The sequence below is a fragment of the Denticeps clupeoides genome, chromosome 11, assembly GCF_900700375.1.
Source record: "Denticeps clupeoides chromosome 11, fDenClu1.1, whole genome shotgun sequence".
NCBI lineage: Eukaryota > Metazoa > Chordata > Actinopteri > Clupeiformes > Denticipitidae > Denticeps > Denticeps clupeoides.
Genome location: NC_041717.1, coordinates 3,033,593 through 3,055,752, shown reverse-complemented (window position 1 = coordinate 3,055,752; position 22,160 = coordinate 3,033,593). Strand labels below are relative to the sequence as shown.

At 41.3% G+C, this 22,160-nt stretch overlaps 2 protein-coding genes across 2 annotated transcripts in view; one reads left to right on the top strand and one right to left on the bottom strand.

Annotated features, from left to right (window-relative positions):
* Window positions 1-20: 20 nt before the first annotated feature.
* On the bottom strand, window positions 21-4,173 carry bri3bp (bri3 binding protein). Its single transcript, XM_028996328.1, has 3 exons — window positions 3,821-4,173; window positions 3,343-3,445; window positions 21-3,272 (listed from the first exon to the last, which is right to left on the bottom strand). Exons 1-3 carry the CDS (start codon window positions 3,998-4,000, stop codon window positions 2,851-2,853), a joined length of 705 nt encoding a protein of 234 aa, XP_028852161.1. The 5' UTR covers window positions 4,001-4,173; the 3' UTR covers window positions 21-2,850.
* Window positions 4,174-5,514: 1,341 nt separating this feature from the next.
* ppil2 (peptidylprolyl isomerase (cyclophilin)-like 2) overlaps window positions 5,515-22,160 on the top strand; it is a 30,956-nt gene continuing 14,310 nt past the window's right edge. The window contains exons 1-12 of the mRNA XM_028997106.1: window positions 5,515-5,646; window positions 5,939-5,988; window positions 7,696-7,741; window positions 7,850-7,912; window positions 8,258-8,309; window positions 11,054-11,105; window positions 11,217-11,308; window positions 11,471-11,560; window positions 13,321-13,396; window positions 13,745-13,905; window positions 16,469-16,544; window positions 16,813-16,919. Coding sequence (XP_028852939.1) covers window positions 5,615-5,646; window positions 5,939-5,988; window positions 7,696-7,741; window positions 7,850-7,912; window positions 8,258-8,309; window positions 11,054-11,105; window positions 11,217-11,308; window positions 11,471-11,560; window positions 13,321-13,396; window positions 13,745-13,905; window positions 16,469-16,544; window positions 16,813-16,919 — 897 coding nt within the window. The 5' untranslated portion in view covers window positions 5,515-5,614. The remainder of the gene's footprint in view (window positions 5,647-5,938; window positions 5,989-7,695; window positions 7,742-7,849; window positions 7,913-8,257; window positions 8,310-11,053; window positions 11,106-11,216; window positions 11,309-11,470; window positions 11,561-13,320; window positions 13,397-13,744; window positions 13,906-16,468; window positions 16,545-16,812; window positions 16,920-22,160) is intronic.

Sequence of the window (22,160 nt, the reverse complement as noted above, 5' to 3'; positions counted from 1 at the left end):
AACAAACCTTAAAATGCCACTTTCAGAGTATACAAAGAATTTAATCAAAAACATTCCATAAAACACCAGCATAAAAACAAGTACATTTATTATAATAATTTGGGGGGGCCTCAGACATACCCCCAAACACATAAAATGGGAGAAAAAAAGTGAACATGTGAACAAATATTAAACACTTCCATAATTTCTTTAAAAAAAAAGATAAATTCTGTTCAGGGTGAACATTTAAATAAAACAAAAAGAGGAATTACTGGCAATCTCACTATTCAGTGAAGGGTTCTGGAGAAGAATGGACGGCATGGACCTGTCATTTTAAAATACAACACACTTTTAATTAGAATTATTTACCATTCTGCTTCAAACAGGGACTGCTGATGTAAAAAGGTCTATATTCACTATACAGTACAGCTATCTTAATTAAGCTCTAAATCACACAGTCCTAAATTTGCATGACAGAATTTAGGAATATGAACGACATTTGCATGTGACAAAATCCTGATTTTTTCACTTCGTTCGCGCAGGCCAACACTAAATGCAGCGAAATCACCGACAGGCATATATCTCTTCTCACTCTGTTCAGGGTGATTTCTGATTTCACTCTTGGTAGTCATAGATCCTTTACAGGTAACGCTATATATAAATATTTCCCATCTATCCTAGTGTATTTATGGGACACCATATTACCATATTACTCAAAAAGCTCTCCAATACATTACTACACTCCATAGACATTTATATAAGTAGATGATACATGAAATAAACACACAGCCAACTAGCAGGATGGCACGTCGCTACACAAGTACATACTTTAGTTGCCTATGTACGTACATTTCTACCAATGCACTAAAATCCAGATCATGCTATATTATATAATCTCAATGTTGAGATATATATATATATATATAAATAAAAATTAAAAGTAAATTCAATGCAGGTATTAATAGTAGGAATATGGAATAGAAAGCCAGATTTGGCAAAATCTCTCAGTGGATGCAGACAATTCCTTCACTTGAAAAGGTTTTGCACACACCAGAGGAAAACAGTAAGTCATGGCCATATGTTACATAAACACAATGTTTAACTACACAAAGCATAACTACACAAAGCATAACTATCTTAGCTAAATTAATAAAGGTTGGCGCTTGCATGAATGCATCAGGCATGAACTACGAAAGGACCGTTCTGAGACAATTCAACCTTTCAGTCACACTTCACATGACTGGCAACGAAACCATCTACAAACTACAAGCAAACGTAACCAGCAACTAACGGTACTTGCAGGTTGAAACAGTTTTAATCCTAGAAAAAGGTACAGTACTTCACTCGCTATTCAGTGTTAAAACCTTCAGGAATGTGCCATTTATGTAGCTAATAAGGCAAAACACAAATGTCTACTCTTGTATGTAGCACAAGCAAACAATGTGAACGTCTATAAAAAAAAAAAAAAAAAAAAATTAAATAAAATAACATAGTCATCGACAAAAAGCACAATTCAGGAAGAAAGAAGATCGTGACTGAAAATAACATTAAGGCTGATCATATTAAAAGCCATTTACGAACAAATAATGGTGCCGAGTTGATAGAGCTGCGTTTAGTGTGTAATACTAAAATACTGCTGGGTACAAATTTCAATAACGGCACCAAAAAAAATTATAATAATAATAATAATAAAAATTGCACATTGTAAAAATACAACATACAATTTTACAAAATACAAGTAGATGGTTGCAATACTGTTAATAAAATTAAACTTAATTAATGTCCAAAATTCTTAAAATGGTGTTTAGATTTTTTGCTTCTACACCACGGCACAGGCTTCCAACACGCCATCGATAACTTGTTTTACCCAACACTAATACTAGAGATTAAAACGATCTTTATAAAGTCAAAAGAATCTATTTAGTTCAGCATATCATACCACTAACCTGAATAAAAGATTAGGTTTTGTTAAAATGTGTGAAATGTGGCATTTTATAACGTGTGTACTGTAACACATATACTTCAATAGTGTATTATCTATTATATTGTCTATTTATTATTTCAGAGATAGATAAATGCTCCCTGCCATAATATAATTTGAAGAAAAAGGAGCTTTCAATATAAATGAGTATTGGAACATTTGCTTAGCATACACAAATACACATTCAAAAAAAAATAATCAAATGCAGAAATGATGAACAAAAGATACACGTAATATTTTAGATATTGCATGATATATCGTAAAGTTCTGATCACAATCACTATAAACCAATGTGATGTTCAGTGGGTGAACGTCTAGAGCGGGGTTCCATCCCTGAGGTTTCATTGTCCCCAGAACTACTTCATGCCCTATTCTACCTCACACATACACGTACGCCACAAGCAGCAACACATTTTTTCCACCACACGGACAACAAATTACCATTTCAACTACTGTAAAATTAGCCATAAAATTCCAACCAGTATGTCAAAGAGCATCTTCTACTGCTGCCCTTACTCACACGAGGACACGGAAACCACATTCACACTGGCCCATGGCAGACAAGTAGGTCCTGGTTTCGACCGGTGAGTCAGACTGCAACAAAGTAAAATATCCACCCATGCTATTAATCCCTGTCATCAATACCTGGACTACACAGAGATGGGTGTGTTCAAGGTTTATAATGCAAGCGGGCGTGGCTTCAACATTTTTTTTTTTTTTTTTTTAAATACAAAGACCAAATAGAAAGGTCTGCCTACAAATTATGCATCAGGCTAGGTGTGCAGTGGCGGTTTAAGAAAAGGGCATACACCTGGTGTTGAAACTGAAATTACCCAGAACCCCCCGCCTCATAAAACCCTACAGACCTCCCACCCAACGCCAAGACCGCCCTACTGCTCGCTGGATCGGTCAAGGCTGTCGATGACCCTGCTGAGGCGGATGTTCAGTAGCCGGATCTGGGTGTCCAAGTGGTCGATCTTCTCCTCCAGGGTGCTCGGGCTCCCACCCCTGCGCCAGTACGCCCCAACCGGCCCAGTCATAAAGTACACAGCCATGACGAAGCAGAGCGGCAGCACCGCGCGCTCCGGGTCTCCCTCGAACTTCTGCAGGATGTAGAGGCAGGAGAGGGCGAAGAGCGCCACCCGCGCCAGCCAGAAGAACCTGCCGAAGATGAGGTGCAGCAGGTAGAAGAATCCGCCCAGGAAAAGGGACAGGAACCAGTAAGCCACCAGCACAGCAGCCACCAGAAGCAGCGCTCGGGCCGGAGAGTTGGACAGGGACGTGGGGCTGAAGTAGTGGCTCAGGTTCGACGCTGGAATGTGAGGAGAACGCGGATTACATGCTGGATGACGTGCTAATCATTGCGAGCCTGAACCGCTTACCGTCGATTCCCAAAACGTCCAGCAAATCGGTCCACACCTTCCAGACGGTGTCCAGGAGCGAGTCGACTCCATGCACAAAGCGCTCCGTAGTCTTGGAGAAAAACTACAAGACAGAGAGAGATTTTTTTTTAAAAGCGCAGAGGACGCATAAGAACAGTGTCAATAGAATTTTGAGGGGCTCTGAGACTTCTGCTCGCTCAGGAGGCGGCACGGACGCCCAGGTGCATTATGGGTTATGAGTGCGGTGTTGAACGGTGACACAAAGGTGACAGCCGGGCTTGTGATGATGGAACGTGAACGTGACTGACAGACCAAATGACAATTAAGTCATTTAACGTCCCTGTTGCAGAAAAAAAAAAAACAACATTCCGTCGACACGATTCACAGCGACAGTTCCGGGTCAGATAAGGGGCTTCGGTTTCAGCAGTGGCCTACAGGACACAGGCGACCACAACGACAAAAAAAATGCCCTACTCACTTTATATAATGCCCGGATGTTGTCTTCTCCGAAGACGCTGCTGAGGGCTTGGTAGAAGCCGCTCGCCGCCCTCCTGAAGCTGTTCTGGCTGCTGGAGTCCTTCCTGCTCCGGCCACACTCGGCGCCCAGCAGCGCCGCGCACAGCACCAGCGCGGCCAGCAGCGCCCGTCCAGCACGCATGGCTACACCGACAAATCCTGTTTACAGCCGACAGGGAGGGAAAAAAGCTGCGATGTGCGACTTCTTGTTTTGAGATTTTTTTTTTTTTCCAAAAAAAGAAGCTGAGATGTGCACGTTGTAAAATCCTGCCGCTGCCGCCACCGGAAGACACGGCTTCGCTGCCGACGGAGCCAGCGCCTTATTCCCGAGACGCCGCCACCTGGCGGCCGCGGGGAGAACTGCGTGTTGTTGACGTTTCGTCATTATATTCACAGTCTGAATACCAGTCGTTACATTCGCAGTTCTATTCGCACGACTCCAGTGTATTTTTGTGATTTATGTTTGACATAAACTGTATGTTGTTGTGAAAGTGAAATGATTGTCATTGTGAAACACTGCAGCACAGCACACAGTGACACAACGAAATGTGTCCAGTATTGAAGACACCTGGTGCCACAAAAACCTGCAACAGCCTTTGGTCTCTCAGTCAAGTTCTGTAGGGACAACCACTGATTTGACAATTGTCCAAAAGATGACCATTGACACCTTGCACAAGGAGGGGAAGACACAAAAGGTCATTGCAAAAGAGGCCGGCTGTACACAGAACTCTGTGTCCAATAGAGAGGCTTCTCAGTGCTTCAAGAAGTACTACGCGCAGACGTACGCAAGACATGGGTTTCAGCTGTCGAATTCCTTGTGTCAAGCCACTCTTAAACATGTTATGTTCTCTGATGAAAGTACATTTTGCATTTCCTTTAGAAATCAGGGTCCCAGAGTCTGGAGGAACAGAAGAGAGGCCCAGAATCCACGTTGCTTGGGGTCCAGTGTAAGGTTTTCACAGCCAGTGATGGTTTGAGGTGCCATGTCATCTGCTGGTGTTGGTCCACTGCGTTTTCTGAGGTCCAAGCTCAACACCGCTGTATACCAGGAGGTTTTAGAGCACTTCATGCTTCCTCTTGCTGACCGGCTTTATGGAGATGCAGATTACATTTTCCAACAGGACTTTTGGCACCTGCACACAGTGCCAAAGCTACCAGTGCCTGGTTTAAGTACCATGGTGATCCTGTTCTTAATTGACCAGCAAACTATAACCCTATAGATGCGATATGCCAGAGACAACTATGCAGAGGAGCTGAAGGCCACTATCAGAGCAACCTGGGTTCTTAAAACACCTGAGCAGTGCCACGACTCCATGCCCTGCCGCATTGCTGCAGTAATACAGGCGAAAGTATTGAGTGCAGTACATGCTCATACTTTTCACTTCCCTACTTTTTAGTTGGCCAAGAAATATATTCAAATTTTCTGAGTTATAATCAACAAAATGAAAAAACAACACTTGAAATACATCAGTCTATCTGGAATGAATGTATACATTATACACGTTTCACTTCTTGAATGGAATTTGTGAAACAAGTCAACTTTTTCAAGATATTCCAATTATATGACCAGCACCTGTAAATATATACAGGTTATTTGTTTCTATTTTTACGGAACTATGAACGAATGGTTTGCGCTTCTAGACGGGCCATTTTTTGGACGCGCATAAAAACCGGAAGTAGTCTGAAAAGCGCTTCTCTTCAGGCGTTTGCAACGCTAAATTACCTCTGAATTTGTTAACTGCGACCGAAAACAAACATGGGGAAACGACAGCACCAGAAAGATAAAATGTAAGTCCGAATTTGTTTATTCTTCTGCTCTTTGTGTCTGTATCCCGTGCTAGCTAGCCTACTGTTTGTAGCAGGTGAGCTAGTTACAACTGACTGGGCGACTTATTACTGAATAGTTCCAAATATGAATAAAGTAATTTATAAACACAGGCAAATAAACTTTAAATCTTCGCCCCGTTTCACGTAGTTGCAGCTGTTCGTAACAATGAAAGTTGTGTTCGGCAAGTAAATGTGCGGTAAATGTTATTGAGGTAAATGTGCGGTAAATGTTATCGAACTTCATGCTTTGTAGGTACATCACCTGCTCGGAGTACACACACTTCTACGGCGGGAAAAGAGCAGGTGCGTATTTTTACAGAACCACGCATCATTTCATCAGTCCATAAAACCTTAGAAAAATCAGTCTTGAGATTTCTTGGCCCAGTCTTGACATTTCAGCTTGTGTCTTGTTCAGTGGTGGTCGTCTTTCAGCCTTTCTTACCTTGGCCATGTCTCTGAGTATTGCACACCTTGTGCTTTTGGGCACTCCAGTGATGTTGCAGCTCAGAAATATGGCCAATCTGGTGGCAAGTGGCATCTTGGCAGCTGCACGCTTGACTTTTCTCAGTTCATGGGCAGTTATTTTGCGCCTTGGTTTTTCCACACGCTTCTTGCGACCCTGTTGACTATTTTGAATGAAACGCTTGATTGTTCGATGATCATGCTTTGCAGAAGCTTCGCAATTTTAAGAGTGCTGCATCCCTCTGCAAGATATCTCACTATTTTTTACTTTTCTGAGCCTGTCAAGTCCTTCTTTTGACCCATTTTGCCAAAGGAAAGGAAGTTGCCTAATAATTATGCACACCTGATATAGGGTGTTGATGTCATTAGACCACACCCCTTCTCATTACAGAGATCACCTAATATGCTTAATTGGTAGTAGGCTTTCAAGCCTATATAGCTTGGAGTAAGACAACATGCATGAAGAGAATGATGTGGACAAAATACTCATTTGCCTAATAATTCTGCAATCCCTGGATAGCGGGATAATAATATATACAGGGAGTGCAGAATTATTAGGCAAATGAGTATTTTGTCCACATCATCCTTTTCGTGCATGTTGTCTTACTCCAAGCTGTATAAGCTCGAAAGCTGCACGCAATGTTGATGGTGAACAGATCAAAACACTGACAGAGTCCATGGATGGCAGGCTTTTGAGTGTCCTTGCAAAGAAAGGTGGCTATATTGGTTGCTGATTTGTTTTTGTTTTGTTTTTGAATGTCAGAAATGTATATTTGTGAATGTGGAGATGTTATATTGTTTTCACTGGTAAAAATAAATAATGGAAATGGGTATATATGTTTTTTGTTAAGTTGCCTAATAATTATGCACAGTAATAGTCACCTGCACACACAGATATCCCCCTAAAATAGCTAAAAATTAAAAAACAAACTAAAAACTACTTCCAAAAACATTCAGCTTTGCTATTAATGAGTTTTTTGGGTTCATTGAGAACATGGTTGCTGTTCAATAATAAAATGATTCCTCAAAAATACAACTTTCCTAATAATTCTGCACTCCCTGTGTGTGTGTGTGTGTGTGTATGTGTATATATATATATATATATATATATATATATATATATATATATATATATATATATATATATATATATATATATATGTCGCACTTAATCAACTCTATATAACATAACGGATGCCCAGAGTATGGATGACATCTAAGAGTTAAAAAAAAAAAAAAAAAATCAAAGATTTAGCTAAAAATAAGATTTCCTAGAGAAATTCATGCCACAAGCTCTAGCACATCCAGAATGATCACCAAATTATTATTACTTTTTAAATGTACAAGAGAGGGCACAAGGGTTAATCTTTTTGCACCCTGTCACATGCTTCATGTACAAAAATGTACACGTGTAAAAAAAATGAGCCATAAAATCCTTGTACATCAAAGAATTTTCCCCAAAAATCACTTAGTCAACTTGACCCCTTTACAAAATGTTTCTTTTTCCAGTTACTTTTCTGCTTTATCTGAATTGTTTTGCTTTTACAGAAATTCCCCAAGCAAACTTCAGACGGCTGCCATTTGATCACTGCAGGTTTGTTGCAACATAATGCATTCTTGCTAATGCATTATTTAAGGGAAATGGTTAGATCTTGTGTAAGAAGTGTATTTCTTAATTCTTGTGTGTCTGTATCTTTACCAGTTTGTCCCTTCAGCCGTTCGAATATCCTATGTGCACTTCTGAAGGCATCGTCTTTGATCTAATGTGAGTGTCAGTTTGACCAACTTTTTGCAAATTTTACACTAACAGATCTTCATCTGTTCTATATGGTGGCAGTGGTGGCCTAGCGGGTAAGGAAATGGACCCGTAATCACCACTGAGCAATGTACCGTCCCCACACACTCCTCCCAGGGCTCCTTTCACGACTCAACAAGAGTGATGGTTAAATGCAGAGGACACATTTCATTGTGTCACAGTGTGCTGTGCTGCAGTGTATCACAATGATGACCATTTCAGTTTCACTATATACTGTCAGACTATTCTTCATTTTGCATTCTCAGACTTAATTTGTGACTTTTCCTTTAAAATGATGCTATGTTCTTTCCTTAGGAGCATAGTGCCATGGATTAAAAAGTTTGGAACAAATCCCATTTCTGGAGAGGTAATTATGTTTATGTGTTATGTGTTATGTAATTATGTGTATAGAAACAATGACATTAGAGATTTCTAATAACTACTGTCTGGCCCTTTGTTGGCCAATTTCTGACAGTAAGAAAGTAAGACCTTTCAAATGGAAACTGTTTGAGCTAGATTAACCTGATTAAATTTAATCTTGAGCCGTTTTCTGAAAAGGCAGGCCACCAGAGGGAGATGTATACCACATTTTAAATCAGAGGATCTTTGAAAACACTCGGGATTTAGGCAGCGGATTATATAACCATGCAAAACATTCATGGTTGATTCATTCAGACCTACACATCTCTGTGTGTCTCATGTTTAAAATAGCTTCCAACAGGTAGTCCCGATACAGTAGTGGGATGCCGTGATCCACACGATTTAAATAAAGAACAGTCAGTCTGTACCTTTCTGTTGCCATTCCACAAGCTGAATTAAAATTTGAATTGCGACTCCCACTGCTCTGCTGGAACAGTTGTTTTTTTGTTTTTTTTATTGAACCTAATACACCATCTGGTGTAAGTTACAGGCCGCAGCTATTCACCTGTGTACTAGGTTTCTTTTTTTCTTGTGAACCACTTCCATGAATGTAGTAGTGTGTGGCTATAGGGGAGCAAATATTATGATGTGAACATATATTAAATCCTATTTTTCAGAATACATATATTTGGGAGGGGAAAATTTTGTTACCACATTATTTACTGTCAAATTTAATAATATTATGACAAGTAACTTATAATCAATATTATACCAAGGTTTTGCTTCATAAAAATAATGGCAATTTATTGAATTCTGTATAATACATTGAGATTCTCAGGAATATTTTTATCAACACACACAGGCATGCTTGATGAATCCTTGGAGAACGCTCAGCACCGCTGCTAAAAAACGCCGCAAAGTCACCACACAGCACAGATAACACTGCTTTTTAAAAGCATTTTTTATTTATCTCTGGTGCAAGGTGGGATGTGTGTGAGTGAGACGGTGTGTTTGTGTACCTATGTCTGGACCAGATGTCCTCACGAAAACAGAAGAGTCTTGGTTCAATGTGGTTACGTATTACATACCACACAAAATAACCTGGAGGAAGAATTTGGAGAGTAAGTGTGTGTGTGTTTCTTATTTAAAGGCAAACGTTTCTAGACTTTGTCTTTCATGGTGGTGTTTGTGAAGGTGTCTAGTTTGTTTTGCTCTGTAGTCTCTGGTCCACGTGTGTGTGCTTTTGTCTGAAACATACATGATTGATTTTCCCTGGCCACACACACACGCACAGAGAGAGGAATCTTGCCTGGGCTTGTCCAGCGCTACTGATAAATGGGGTATGTGTGTTTTCATGAGCCCTGACTGCCACAGTGTGTGTGTGTGTGTGTGTGTGTATACACACACACACACACCAAAATGCCGGTCAGTGGTGTCTGTGAAGTGTTCTGTGCTCGTTGTATGTGTGGTACCACTTAGCACAGCGTGAAAGTCCCTCGCTGTGCCAGTCCCGTTGCAAGTTAGCTTTTAGCCCTGGCTTTTCTTGTGTTCGGGGGGTCTCTTCATCCGATCAGCTTACCTCGGTTCTCTCTCACACGCACACAGAGTTTTTAACTCTGCAGCAGCTCAGGTTTTAGCAGCCCGAAGTCCATTTTAAAGAATTGGACAGGTGGAGTCCGCCAGCGCGCAGCAGCTGTCTGGCCTGTAAATGAAATAAAGGCCGTAATTGTTCCTGGTTCTACAAGGTGTTTTCTGGTTAACGTTGTAGTGGAACATTAAACAGCTAATGGTGCAGGACGTGGCTACTCTGGAACATTTCACTGTCCTGACAATGTTAGCAACCACATAAACATGACTGGTGAGAAGTGCGATTTCATTGATTTATTTAGCTCTTTACGACTCTTTCAGTTATAACTGAGTAAACTGAGAAGTATGGTATTGCTCCACTTCAATATGTAATATAAATATGTAGTGAAAATCTTACAGTGTTTAAAAACGATTGTCGTCTCACTCATCATATGCATAACAAAGCCAATGAAATGTGTCTGATATGGTGATTAATACGGCTAGAAATAACAGGATCGTTTATAGAGCGCATCACCCAGCCCTGTTTAGTAGCTTTTGATCGAGACACTGTGCATTGCTGATGAAGCTTATCCCCATTCACCACCTGCCTTTCTCTACTGGATGAAGCTTCAGGCTCAATTTGCCAAGCTTGGCTTCAAATATTTTCAAATTTTTTTTAAGTGCCTGGTGCTAAAAGCTTCATCTACTACCATGCAGTGGAGAAAGGCCACATAAGATCCTGGGCATCCAAAGCAAGTAATTACACAAAGAGTATAAGAGGCATACGCGTGTGAGTGAGAGAGAGAAAAGGTGTGCGAGTGTGTTCTCTTTAAGGAAAAGCAGTCATTGGTTGCTCGGCCGGAGCAGTTAAGCTGCAGTGTAAAGGAACCTATTAATGATCGCTGTACAGCAGTGTAATCTGGCTTTTATCTCCAGGCCGTTGGTTTTGGTCACATTGAGTAAAACCCTCTGTGGAATTTTGGCGCTGGTAAGAACAGCCCTCATGAATGAGCCATTGGCCCAACTCTTTGGGCAGCTGAGGGACTGAGCTTAGTAAGAGGCTTTAGAAATTTCAGCTCCCTTTGTGAAAAGACTGTTTGATTTAGCAGCACACTGGTGATTTGCTTGATGTTTGCTTAATTATTATTATTATTATTTTTTTTTTTTTTTTTTTTTTTTTTTCAGAAACTTGATGCAAAATCTCTCATCAAGCTGAACTTCAGCAAAAACAGTGAAGGTAACCGTGATTTGTATTGTCATGCATTTCCAGTGTTCATACTGGAAGAAAAATTGTGTAAAATTCTGTATGTAGAACCAATGAGTCTAATCTGCATCCCTATTCTTACAGGCAAATATCACTGTCCCGTTCTTTACACTGTCTTCACCAACAACTCCCACATTGTGGCCAATAAGATCACAGGAAATGTATTTTCCTATGAGGTAAGGCCTAGATCTGAGACTAAACCATAGAACAGTGGAATTACAGGGGCTTTATATGGCCCTTTTAACCACTACAGAGAAAGCTGAAGTGCCTATAAGCAGGATTATATAATCCCATGTAAACACAGGCCTTATGTTCTAATGAGCACCCACTTTGTTCAGGCGGTGGAGCAGCTTAACATCAAGACCAAAAGTTTCAATGACCTGCTGACTGATGAGCCCTTTACCCGTCAGGACATCATCATTCTACAGGTGTGTGTCTGTGTGTGAGTGTGAGCGAGGAAGAGGTGAATGAGGGTATGTCATGGAAGATTGATAGTGCATTTCCTCTGGGAAACCATTTACAGGATAAAATGTACAACGTGCTTGAATGACAGCGCACATACTTCTTTTTGGAACTTAAGGTGCATTTTTGTTTGTGTTCATTAACAAATATATAATAACATTCCCCACAAAAATCTTCAGTAGTCTTATACGCCTATCTATGGGCTGTTTCTATTTACCAGCTGCTGCAACAATAGCAAACAATAATAATTTCTAATGCTTACTATGGTTTTTAAAGCATTTCTACTTTTTATCTAGGGATGATAGATAATAAAAATGTCAAATTTACATTTCTCTGTTAAGTTGGCTATCTGTTTAATTGCAGTATGGATTAATGGCTACTGGAGACCACAGGGGGGCAATATAAATATATCTTGGTTCTGTAATATTTGCTGAGAGGTCTGATACTCAGCTAGGAAAATGACATAAGTCAAATTTCATAAAAAGGCCTCTCAACTCAAAACATCATTGTAAGAAACTGAATAGTTGCCTAAATAGCTGCCTTACTTAGGGCTCCTATGGTCATTAAAAACCTGTAATGGAATTTGCCGAGATTTTTCCTGGCCTTCAAAAGTTTTAGAACACGAAATAAATAGTCATGGAAAAGTCACTGAAATCTGATTGAATGTATAACATGAAGTAAAGACTCTTCCCATAAGACTGTGAGAAGCATTTTCCTACATTTACAATTGGCACAGGTCTATAGTATCTTTGCTAGCTTTACGTAGTGAACCACATCAAATGGTCCTGCGTGAGTCACTTCCATATTCCAGCACCTCTGCAGCCGTGGGTTTACTTTTTTTACAGTTGAGGATCTATGTCCATATGAGGTTGGGTCCATTTTATTCAGGTTTGGCCTTTTGTGAACTTGGAGGAAGAAACACTGTCATTTAAGTTAAGCTTTTCAGGGTTGTCCTAAGTTTAGTTTAACAATTTTCTGGTGAATGTGACCTTTTGTAGAGTTTTTTTTTTTTTTTCCCTCACATTTGCACAGAAATTTTAGAGAACATATGGTCATGAAAATTGAGTAATTTGAGTGTCATAGAAGGTCATAGAAATTAGGTACAGAAGGTTAAAGTGACATCAGAACCCTGCATACAGATGTGTTGATAAATGTACATATATGTTAAATAGACTGTAAATGAAGAAAATTATATCTTGCTATAACCTAATGCATTTGTACAGAAAGTCAATTTTTCTGCAAATTTGTGCATAATTAGTCTGGTTGTGATGTCATTTTGCTGCCACTTATCACATCTAGCCCTAGATGTTAGCCGTATGACCGTAATGACTGTGCATGAGTCACTCTTGACCAGACGCTGGGGAGGAGAGTGTTGAGCTGGGGCCAGGGGTGGGAGAGTTGGGACCGATGGTCCTGTGATCTCATTACTGAGCCTGACCCATTTGGATCAGGTTCTGCCTTCCTTTCTTTCACAGGTCACAAGGACTGAGGGATGAGTTGAAGTCGTGCCCAAGCCCCCCCATCCCCCATCCCCCCCCCCCCCCCCCCCCCCCCCCCCCCCCAACCCCTTGTCTGTACTCGACTCTGTGTGATACTCCACATTTGTGTGTGTGTGTGTGTGTGTGTGTGTGTGAGAGAGAGAGCAAGCGGTGGCATTGTTCCATTACCCACTGGATTGTTAAGTTTCAAATATTTAATTTTTATTTCTTTCTCTCTCTTTTTTAAGGATCCTACCCATCTGGACAAGTTTAATGTGTCCAACTTCTTCCACGTGAAGAACAATTTGAAAGTCCTGGATCCAGGTGTGTTCCTGCTCTGCTTTCATTTGGTGGCCAGATGTTTCTGCAAACCGCAGAAATGCAGACGTACCCTGCCCGCCTAATGCGGAGTTGGAGTTGGCAGTGGGCAGAGATTCAATCAAAATATTTCACCGTACACAAACAGTAGATGCATGCATACATACCCTAGAGTCTTTTCTGTCCTTACATTGGTTGGGGGCTTTAGATGCACTATGTACAGTGATTGGACTGGGCAGGATAAGCACTGCACCTACTTACCTGATGAATCAAATTAAACTTGATTATAACAGTGTGCTGAGTGAACCAGTTAAACATGGGTTCGTTTTTATATGATGTCTTGTGCTCTTGCAGATGAGGAGAAGGCCAAGCTGGACCCAGGGTACCACCTGAAGACCACAAATCTGGAGACACGTGAGACCCTGGCTGAGCTTTATAAAGAGTACAAAGGAGATGAGCTGCTCGCCTCCACCATGAAGGAGCCAGAAGCCAAAAAAACAGACAAGCTCAACGCTGTGGGTCTTCCAGTCGTACTTCTCCTCTCCTAGCGCAATCGTTTTCTGTCTGCATTCGTTTCTTAGCTCTCTGCCTCCACATCTCTCCACCTTGTGTCAAGTGTCTCATTTTCGCCACTTTCTTCTCGCTGCTCTCCATTCAAGCCTAGGTTTGCCGTGCAATACAGTTTAATTCCTGTGTCATTACCCCCATCAGTACCCACACTGTTTCACCCCTCTTTACTCTCTTTCCTTTATCTTCCTGTGCTTTTTTCCATCAAACTCCCACATATTTTTCATAATTAGTCAGACTCAGCTGTTATCTCCAACAGCAAGGAATGTACAAGGAATAGATTGTGTGGGTCTGACCCAGGTATATATATTCCATCTGTCTGTATGCATGCATACAGTATATAGATGAACATGTATGTAACACTATCACTCGAGCACACAACAGATAATTTTATCGGTATTCCAGTGTGCTGGTAGCATTTTCCAGATTGTGAAGTAGAGTGAATTGGAACATCAGCAGCTATTTTCCCCACACGTGTTTGTGCACCTGATTCACAAAGGGTGTCAAAGCAGGGAAGTCGGCAGCCGTTGATTTTTCTGGGTGGTGGGCTTGACTTGTTGCAATTTGCTCCGGGAGCTGCTGTTGCTTGTTTCTTGTTCAGTTTTGCTGAATTGGTTTAGTATGGTTTGATGCTCTGGATGGAAATGTCATTTTTAAAATTTTTTTATGCCATGGGAAATCACACTGGGTTCTGCAGCCAACCATCAGGGGTGCTAGACTTCTGTGGTGTCAGAATGGTGTTTGTTTTTTCTTTGTACAGTGAAAAGGTATTTTTACATTTCCTCCCCCAACCCCATTGCTATTGACATTTGAGAGTCAAAACTCACAGCCAATAGTCAAACCCAGGCACGTCACTCATTTTAGAGTCATATTTTAGTTGTGTGTTCTTCTCATTGCACCACAGCTCTTCTTGGCATATCAGTAAACAGGGTAATAGAGATGAACATTTCAGGGACAATTCTCTTATTTGCTTGTGTTTTATTACAGTCTGTAATAATTGGGAAAAGAGATCCTTTTCATTGAATGCAAGGCCTTGGTTTGATCGTTGATCTAATCGTGATTAATAGACTAATGATGAAAGGGGTTCTTCCAGTTGGTGTGTTTTGGCCAGAAGGATTCAAACATGCGGTGTTCTAACATTTTTTTACAATTACAGCATTTATCAGACACCCTTATCCAGAGAGACTTAAAATCAGTAATTACAGGGACAGTCCCCCCCCTGGAGCAACGTAGGGTTAAGTGTCTTGCTCAGGGACACAATTGTAGTAAGTGGATTTTGAACCTGGGTCTTCTGGTTCATAGGCGATTGTGTTACTACCATCCTATGGTAAGACCTATGGGGAGAGAGGAGACCTATGGTAAGTCTGTAAACTGCGAACTGAGGGCTTCTCCAGGGGCCGGAGTGTAAAAGCGGCCCTCAGCCCACGGCAGCACTTGTTCTCTCGTTCCCGGCCACCACTCCCCGCTATTCACACTTCCTGCCCACCTCGCACCATCTGCGCATACAGTGGCTTTCAGCAGCACTACGGTCACCGAGGCCACGCAAGACAATTAACAATGGAGCAGGGAGGAAAGACTGGGACCGGCTGGCAGCACCGCTGTAAAGTGATAGCAAGGACTGAAAGAGCATGCCTGAAAGGGAAAGCAAGCATTCCACCACAGTGGGAACAGAGCAGTGTGTGTGTGTGTGTGTGTGTGTGTGTGTGTACTGGCGCAGGTCTGTGTTGGTTGGGCGGGTGCAGACTGAGCCAACACGTTCACAGATAAGAGGCCTTAGGCCTGTTAAGACCAAAAATGCAGGGGGCAGACGCACGGAGGGAGGAAACCCCTCAACCCCAAAAGTTCAAGCAAAGACCACAGACAATCTTTCCTTCCTACCTCTTTCACACACACACACACACACACGTGTGTTTTTGTTGTTGTTTTTTTTTTTTTTTTTTTTAAATTAACCAGTATTTTCCACCAAAATTGCACTTTGGAATGGAAATAAATCCAATTAGAATGTTCTGAATCACCTCCCAGAAATCCCTCATATTCCTACAAATATGGGTCCTGCCCTTCCATAATAGTTGGAATATTGTACCTTTTTATGGAAAGAGGTTGTTCTAGTTTTGGTATGTGGTATCTGAACAGATTTTTTGTACCCAGGCTCCTGGGATGGGCTCCGGCAGCCAGTGAGTGTTGCAAAGTCACTGCACCTGGACTCGAACCCAGGGTACTGCTGGGTACCAGATCTGCAGTCAACTGCGGCCAGCATTCTGATTAAAATGTTCCACCACTTCAGGGTGTTTGGCATAAACATCACTGTGCTGCATACGGGAATTCAGTAACCCCATAAACAAGGCTCGTTTTCAATATCTCTGGTGTCATTATGGATGAAGTTGTGGAATACTCATAAATTCAGTGAATTTCTCAGCTTTGAGTTTGTCTATATTTATGAAATCATAATTGTTGCCCAAGTTACTGTTATGATATTACCTTCATAGTTCTTTATCTCTCTCTCTCTTTCAGGCTCATTACTCTACTGGCAGAGTGTCTGCCTCCTTCACGTCTACAGCCATGGCTCCTGCCACAACACACGAAGCTGGTAAGAGCAGTTCCCTTCACTCCTGCCCAAACAAGTGGAATTCAAACCAATCTACAACATGATGCACATGTACCGCAGAAATTTTGAAAGATGATGGTGGTAGTAGCCTAGTGAGTAACACACTTGCCTATGAACCAGAAGACCCAGGTTCAAATCCCACTTACTACCATTGTGTCCCTGAGCAAGACACAATCATCACACAACTTTGGTTTTTGTTTTGAAATGCTTTTGCCAATAGCAATTTATTTTTTATTTTTTTGGTGGGCAGATGCCATTGCTGACGACACGGTCCGCTACCAGTACGTGAAAAAGAAGGGCTATGTGCGCCTGCACACCAACAAAGGCGATCTGAACTTGGAGCTGCACTGTGATAAGGTATTCCATCCAGCCTCACACAGGCAGCCGTACACTCTGGTGTCCTCTCAAATTACAGTTTATTATTCTTGTAAGCCATATTCAGTCTCGTTGTTCAACAATATAATATATCATATATTGTGCTATAGTTAACGTCACATGACCAGCATTTATGGCAGGGCAGTTTCGTAGATTTTTATAAGTTTTTGATTTGAGTGATTCCAGCCATGATTGCTGTATCAATTAATACCCAAAAGTAGATATGCGAATCATTACACAGTGAAAATAATCATTGTAAACCGAGTGGTGCTCTGTGATCATCACTGTGATCACAGTCCGGGACAGAAATGTTCTTGCATAACATTATGATGCTGTTTCTGATCATGACGTAACTGCATTTGTGAGTGTCTGGCAGGGAGATGGGTCACATTCTTGCTAATAATCTTTATTGTTTTTCACTTCATCTCCCCAATAGCTTCCCCACCCCAACCCAGAATCCCTACGGCCGAGCCTCTGTCACTAATGTAATCAGATATAAAATCCTCGGTCAGCTGTTCTGCTGACACGCCCTGTAAATCAGCCTTCATGTGCCGGGGTCTTTCCTTCACCTGTAATCGACCCCGTGCAGCTTCTGCTTTGCATATGCTTTACGTCTGTCAACCCCGTACAGCACTGTTTTAGCCAATAACTGCTTTCCCTAATAAACAGTGACCTGTGTAACCTTTAACCCTTTACATATATGACAGGACATGTGTGTTAATGGACTAGCGGAACCACCCATGGAGCTAAAAATCCTTAAATGTACACCTCATAGTGGATTAAACTGCTTAAAACTGTTTCTTGCCAAAATAATACATACACTTTTTTTTTTCTTTTTTTTTTCCTTATTTGATGACATTAGATCATTCTGGACTAAGATTTTGGGTTTGTTCTGCAAGATGCAGTCTGTTTTTTCTCATTGGCTAATCTTTTTATATCTCTCTTAATTCTTGAATTCTGTTTAAGTTTTAATATAAATGATTGAGAAAGGGAATTTAGATATATATTTTTCTGTCTCTCTTGCAATAAGCCTTGGCAGTCTGCTTTCTGTCCTGCTACACTGTGAAGGAAGGTTTCTGACAGAATAAACACATTTAGGACATGGCGTACAGGAAGTGCAGAACAGCCCCCCGTTCAACCCTTTCATTTCAACATTTTAATTTTTCTCCTCTCCCAGAGGTTACAGCCATTTTAATAAACCAGCCCGTCATTGGGAGTGTAGAGCTGAGATCGGCTCCGGACATGATTTAAAGGCCTCTCCCTACACCATCGTCCCTCTGCAGGCGCATCCACGTTGTCACCTCAAGGCCTGTAAAAGTCAGCGGGTTTTATCGAGCTCCCGCTCAGCTTTAAACGGGTCTTTTTGAATATACGACACCCTTTGTCAACCAGGCACCATTTATTACGTCGGAGCACCGATCAAGGCCACTGCCGGCTCGTCAGTTTGAGGCTGCTGTTTTTATATTATATACACACAAACACAATGTTAAGCCAAATATGCTCCAAACCAAGTTGTCAGAACTATGGGATGTCATTTTGGATTAAATTCCATGGTATTGTTGTTACATGTTATGGAACACTGCTGCCATATTTTGTATGAACTTTTGTGTTCATGAGTATGTGTGTATGAATCAGATCTCATTTAGTTTCAACATTAAGAAGAAATGTTCTTTATGTTCACCTGGTTCTCATCTCTCGAGCTCTATGTCGTGTATAAGTCCTGATATGTCAATTACATTTCTAGAGAATCAATAATATATTTTATGGGGCAGTTCTCAATTTGATAATTCATTTCTGCTTTACAGTCCATTTAAAAAAATAAATTATGAAAATACTAATTATTATTGGCAATGTTCCTCGTGAGATTTTTATGGACATTTTTGTGGGAGAACATGTAGTCGGAGTGTTATGTTGCAGCGGCATACATGCATGTTTGCACTTGCGCCTGTGTGTACGTGCGTGTGTGCATGTGTGTGTCCTCTGCAGTGTCCCAGGTCACACTGTGCTAACTCAGGCCTGACAGCCCGCATAATTCTGTCCTCTGTGGTAGCCCAAGGCTAGCTCACGTTTGGAATATGCAGGCATTTTTTTTCTTTAAGTAATTTCTAACCAGGGAATAACAGTGATTATCATCTGAGAGAGGGTGGGAGATGTTAGGCAGCTACAAGGTGTCCTGGTCTGATGAACCATGTGGATGGCTGGGCTCATGTTTGTCACCTGCTCTCTTTCAGCAGGATAAGGCACCCTGACACACTGTAAAAACAGTTCAAGAATGCTTTTGAGAAAAAATGAGATTGAGGGTTTCAATCAAATTTTCCAGAACTCAATCCAGTTTAGCTGTACAGACCGTGGAGGCACAATCTATAGGATGTATTACTGACTGCTTGGTACAAAATACCACAAAATTACCTTGTTTACATTTACATTTATGGCATTTATCAGACGCTCTTACCCCAAACGTGCAACAAAGACAAACTGGGCTACATACGGTGCAAACACGGGACAGAACGTGCAAAGATAATTTAAATCAAACAGAAACATGTAGACAAGAAAGAAGACAGACAGCACTAAACACCAGTAAAATGAATAATGAAGGTGCCAAGTAATAAATGTGCAAATGCTGCTAGAATACACTGCTCAAAACACAAAAATAAGGCATCCTATATCCTCTCTGTACGCTTTCTCATCGTTCTGATGAGACCCTCCACGGTCATGTCATTGGCGAACTTGATGTGGTTGGAGCTGTGCAGCGCTGCGCAGTCTTGGGTCAGCAGGATCAACATCATTGGACTGAGCAAGTGATAAACCATTTTAAAGTATGTAAAGGGAGATTTAAACAAGGATCTAGCTTCCATATGTTTTGAGCGTAGATTTTTTATTAGAAATGTTCTTGGTGAAAGTTGTTACGGCGTAATGCTGTTTTAGAGTTCTCCTTGGGATGTCAGAAGCTCTCCTCTCTCAATGTTTAATTCATCCCAGCTCCTCTCTCTGCAGCACGTACGCAGGTTTGAGTTGCTGACCTATTTAGGTGGACCCTGTCTCCATATCTCTTCTCATCTATTCCATCCTTCTCTTCGTTCCCACCTTCACACAAACACTGAACCCGGGTGTCTTGTAATGTATCCCTGTGGTCTTTGTGTTGTTGGCTTCTTTGTCCTCTTTTGACTAGAAGGAATATGGTGAGGTGTCCTGGGAGACAGGATTTGGAGCATTTGAAAGTGATTTCACTGTTGGGAGTGGGGTGGTGTGTCTCCTGACTGCACAGGTCACCGCTGCCTTTTCCCAGCCACTCCCTGGCTCGCTTTGTAAGTCTGCCCACGCTCTAATTTAGCGTAGCCATCCACTCATGTGGTCCCTGGACAGTTACTTATTCTTTGCACGCCCCTTAGTTACGATGCTGACTCAATCATCACTGTACCTCTGGCAGAAAATATAGGGAGAGATGATATCAGGCTAAGTGATCCCCCTTGAGAGTATTAAATAACTTCTGGGCAAACTGTGTCATGATATCCAGCTATTGTAATCACAGAATGTCATGGTTTCGGCTGACATTGTTATAAATATGTTCATTTTAGTCCTATGATGTTGCTGTCGTCCTGTTACCCGAGACTGGTACTAAAATAAATGAACGTTCGCATTCCTCGTAGGAACTTCACACCTTTTTTTTTTTTTTTTAAAGAGCTCAGAAGGACACACATTCTGTGCAAACAGGTAAATAGTCTTTCGGAAAGGCACCATCATTCTCGAATGTTAAGCAGGTTGTTTGGGGTGGGACAGAAATCCATATGGCAATAAATTGTGATACTTTATCAATATGCCTTAAATTAATTCTGTGAAACTATTATAGGTGAAAGCAGTTTCATCCAAGAGCAGTGATTTGTTAAAAGACTTAATCAGAACAGTGTGTTTTAAAGAACAAAATACACTGTTTTATGAAATATTTTGCTTGAACTTCTAGAAATCATACTTTAGGGGCCTTTTAGGGGACTTCAGTTGTACACATCATGATCATACAGTAGAGAACTGTCCTGCAGCATAATGAGTCTCACAAAATGCACAGTTTCGTGAACAACATGCATATTTATATATATATATATATATATATTTTTTTTTGGATAATTTAAGTTATTTAAATTTGACTCCCTTTCAGACACATTTGACACTAACACTAGCTTTTTATGACCATGTAGACCATGGCAACTTTTTTTTTTTTTTTTTTTTTTTGTGGAGGAGGGGACAGCCAGGGGTCTGTCTGTCTGTCTGGAGGAGGCGAGCTATGGCCATCTCACCCATAGCCTATTAGAAGGTCCGTTCTCTTGCTTCCTGTCAAAACAAGGTCTGCTTTTCCACCCTCATTCTTTCGCACGTTCCTCCATCTTGCCCTGCTTCGAGTTGCTTCTGTGATTTAGAAAAGCAAACAGAACCTCATGATGCTTTGGCCATGCTGGAGATGTGTGTGTGTGTGTGTGTGTGTGTGTGTGTGTGTGTGTGTGTGTGTGTGTGTGTGTTGTGATGTAAAGGCTGCCCCTCAGTCTTGGAGACAGCGTTCTCCATGGCCAGCCCCTGAAGCCGAGTGCTGTTTTCATCTTTCCATTGGCTGCCTGTCTGTCAAATCAGGATAAAGAAGTCACGGCGATAAGAAAATTGCCCCCCGTCCCCCCCTTCTCTCAGCGGCACACTTCTATTCGTGGCCCACTGTTTACAAATTCATGATTTGTTATTTCGCAGTTGCACGGAACCCAGCGCGTTCCAGCAGCATGTAGTGAAAGTGAAAATGAACGAGGCGCAGTTTCTGTTAGTGTTTCGCACAGAGGGCAGCAGAGATTTGTGGGGGCTTGGTGATGGATCTCACGGGGTTCTGGTAGATGTTTCACAGGGCTAATAGAGAGGCAAAATCCCGCTTCACTTGAATGAGCAATTCCACTTGAACATATTTGACGTCACTGTGAGTGCAGGGAATTCGAAAATTAGTATTAAATGTTTGAGTTGAATGTGACCATGTTATCTTATCATTGTTCTTATCAGTGATGTAAATTAAATAAATTAACCATTAGCTGCAACATTTTGTTATTCATTTGTTGAGATTTAATATAATGCCACAATTATCTCCCACATCCATCTTGTCAGTTTGACTAGATTGTCTCAGGGTACAATATGGTATGGTAGTATGACTGGATCATACATGGATCTTTGTGGTCATTTGGGTTCAATGGCAAATGTCAC